The 3106-nt window shown below is 35.8% G+C and overlaps 1 protein-coding gene across 1 annotated transcript; it reads right to left on the reverse strand.

Moving 5' to 3' along the window:
• Window positions 1-609: 609 nt before the first annotated feature.
• LOC115218255 lies at window positions 610-1005 on the reverse strand. Its single transcript, XM_029788003.1, has one exon. The coding sequence runs from the start codon at window positions 1003-1005 to the stop codon at window positions 610-612; it is 396 nt and encodes a 131-aa protein (XP_029643863.1).
• Window positions 1006-3106: the final 2101 nt, after the last annotated feature.

A 3106-nucleotide genomic window follows, 5' to 3' on the forward strand; every position in this document is an offset into this window, starting at 1 on the left:
TAAAATTTACCATTTTTATGAAAGGAAATAAATTCTACCACATATGTCGAATGAAATTATGTAATCTGGGTAAACAACACTGTTTTCTAGTTTAGAGCATAGACAAATCTTCCAAACTACCTACACTGGAGTAACCAGCATAAAGGTCACCATTAGAAAAGCAAGCCAGTAGATTTCAAAGACTGACCTTGAGCTTTATTAATAGACTTTGCAAAGCAAAGTCATTTGAATTCAAAGAGCATGTCTGTTGGTTTGATTGGAGTTCTTGGAACGAAAATCTCTTCCCCAGAGGCACGTCCAGTGATGATTGTAGCTTCTGTCACATCAGGTGATAATGTCTTCACAATCAATATTGTCCCATTGCATAATTTAGGAGGACCTAAATTTCTTAGAAGCATTATTGGGACTTCAACCTTCCGAAAAAGTTTATGTGGAGGAATTCCAGGTGGCTCAAGAGAATTAAGGAACTCTGTTGGGTAATGGACAGTTTGATTGTCATGAAGGACTGAATTAACGGATTTGTACTTCTTAATGACTATTAGAATCTTATTCATTAATTCATGGTTCATTCTCGCTACTGTCTCATTGCTTGAATTAAGAATTGCCCTTTCACAACCATTTACGTGAATTATAATTATTACTTAAGTCTGGCAATACACTGTTCTTCAGTTGAGCTGGGGAATTCATCATGATAGCATATTGAGACAAACTGATATCATCATTCCCATCAAATGGTACTTTCCCATTTCCTAACTGGAAGAGGCAGGTTGGAAACTGTTTTGCACATTGGTCCCCATGTAATGAAGCTGGCACGTTAGTATTGAAGGAAAATTTCAGTACTTTATTCCATGAGACTTCATCAGATCTTGTTCGTCTCAGAATGACTGGTAATGTCTGCCTGAAGTCTCCTGATAAAATAAATGTAACTTCTCCCATAGTTTTATTGTTGCCTCTGATGTCTTGAAAAGTCTTACCAAGAACTTCCATTGCACCTCTATGTAACATGGTGCATTCATCTCAAATCATAAGGTGGCATTAGCACAAACAGTTCTGCTGAACCTAAATCTTTGCTTATGTTACAAATTAGACTGTCATTTGTGACCAGGTTTAGGGGCAATTTAAAAGCAGAATGAACTGTTCGCCCTTCTGTGAGAATGGTTACAGCAAAGCCAGACAATGGTACAGCAACTGCAATTTTTTTTTGTTGCCTTACTTTGGAGAGAAGTAATGTTACAAATGTCTTACGTGTGTCACCAGGAGCATCAAGAAAGAAAATTCCTCAGCTTTTTTCTAACGATTGTGGAACGCCGCCCGCCCGCACACACACACACACACACACACACACACACACACAGAGTATCAAACACATAAAATGGAGGTGAGAGAGAGAGAGAGAGAGAGAGAGAGAGAGAGAGAGAGAGAGAGAGTGTGAAGGGGTGTGTTGTCATATATACGTACATACAAAAATAATAGGCGTATATTTTTCTTGTATGTATGTGTGCGTGAGAGAGAGAGAGTCCCATCACTCTCCCTTTCTCACACGCATAAATACATACAGAAAAGATGTAAGCATATGTATTTATGTACGTACGGATACAGGACAACACATCCCTTCACTCTCTCTCTCACACACACACATACACATACACAATATATAAGTGTGTGCAAACGTACTTGCAAAAACACGTATGCATGTGTAACTTATAAATACATAGAGCTGAACACAGAGTGAAAAAGAAAATAAAAAATTTTTTTACGTAAATAAACGAAGTGTGCGAGAGAGAGAGTATTGCGAACAATGAATGGGATGGACATAGAATGAAATAAACGTATAAATAAAAGCACGTTGAAAAGTGACTTGTACCGAATATCTAAATTTGTGATCTTAGTAAATATTTCTTTCAGTAATTTATCGTAGTTGTTTGTAAATAGCGAAATGAAAACATTAAAATTTAGACAGGGACAGACTTCGCCATTTCTATGTCAATACCGGAAGTTGACACTGGGAAACCTTTTTAAAGAAGTGAATCTAATGAATAATTTGACCTCGGACATATTATAAGGTCTTTATTTGATTTTTTAATTAATTTTTTTAAAAATAAAAAGTATTGCTTTTTATATTCTATTCACGTCTTTCAAAGATTTTAATATTTTACTTCCGGTTTCCTAGCGTCAGTGACCTAACATATCTCTTTATGTATATCTCTCTATCCATCTCTCTCTCTCTCTCTCTCTAACATATCTCTCTATATCTCTTGTCTTCACTTTCATTATACAGACCCTATTCTTTTCACTTTCACTTTTCATACGCCATTGTTTGACTTCTATGTTTTTGTTTTTACTGTAAGTCTAAGTTTTGAATCGCTACTTACTAACAAACAACGACAAATTACTGACAGAAACAGGTTTACAATTACTGATGTAAGTAATTTCATAATATACTGACAGAAGTATCTTCCTAAATTTCACTTCAATCCGTACGGTCTTGTGTTTTGCTGTTGTTGATTGCTTCTTTCGGGTTCCTTCCAGACAGAAAGAGTGACAAATTTCCCTTCAACCCCTGCAATACTTTCTCTTCTGTAAAAATTTCTTATTTACTTTCTGCCCGGCGTATTAAGAACTACAGATTTCTGCCCCCACCAACACAATATCCATGATCATAACTTTCAGAATTACTATTTTATTCGGTTCAGTAATGTTTATAAAAAAATTAAATAAAGACCCTATGATATATCCGAGGTCATATTATTCATGCATCAGAAGTATGGAAGTAATTGGTGAAACCGTTTTCGCATGAAAAGTGAATACGCACACATCTCTATGTTATATATATATATACACATACAAACGCACATGCATACACACACACATATATACTCACATGCATATATGGGTACAGGACATCACCAAGCAGTAAACAACATGAAATACGAAAGCAAATGTGTTCAATACGCAAACAACGAGAGAAACAAATGGAAAATAGGACAAGTAACACAAAGAACGACCCTTCGTCAGTTGTCGGCTGTCTATCTACTCCTGTTTTCCATTTGTTTCTCTCTCGTTTGCGTATTGAACTCATTTGCTTTCGTATTTCATGTTGTTTACT

This window comes from Octopus sinensis, linkage group LG13 (genome assembly GCF_006345805.1).
Source record: "Octopus sinensis linkage group LG13, ASM634580v1, whole genome shotgun sequence".
In the NCBI taxonomy this organism is placed as follows: Eukaryota; Metazoa; Mollusca; class Cephalopoda; order Octopoda; family Octopodidae; genus Octopus; species Octopus sinensis.

What these genes read in the sequence shown, in the direction of transcription:
- LOC115218255 (XM_029788003.1), bottom strand. Translation starts at nt 1,005, where the DNA reads ATGTTACATAGAGGTGCAATGGAAGTTCTTGGTAAGACTTTTCAAGAC.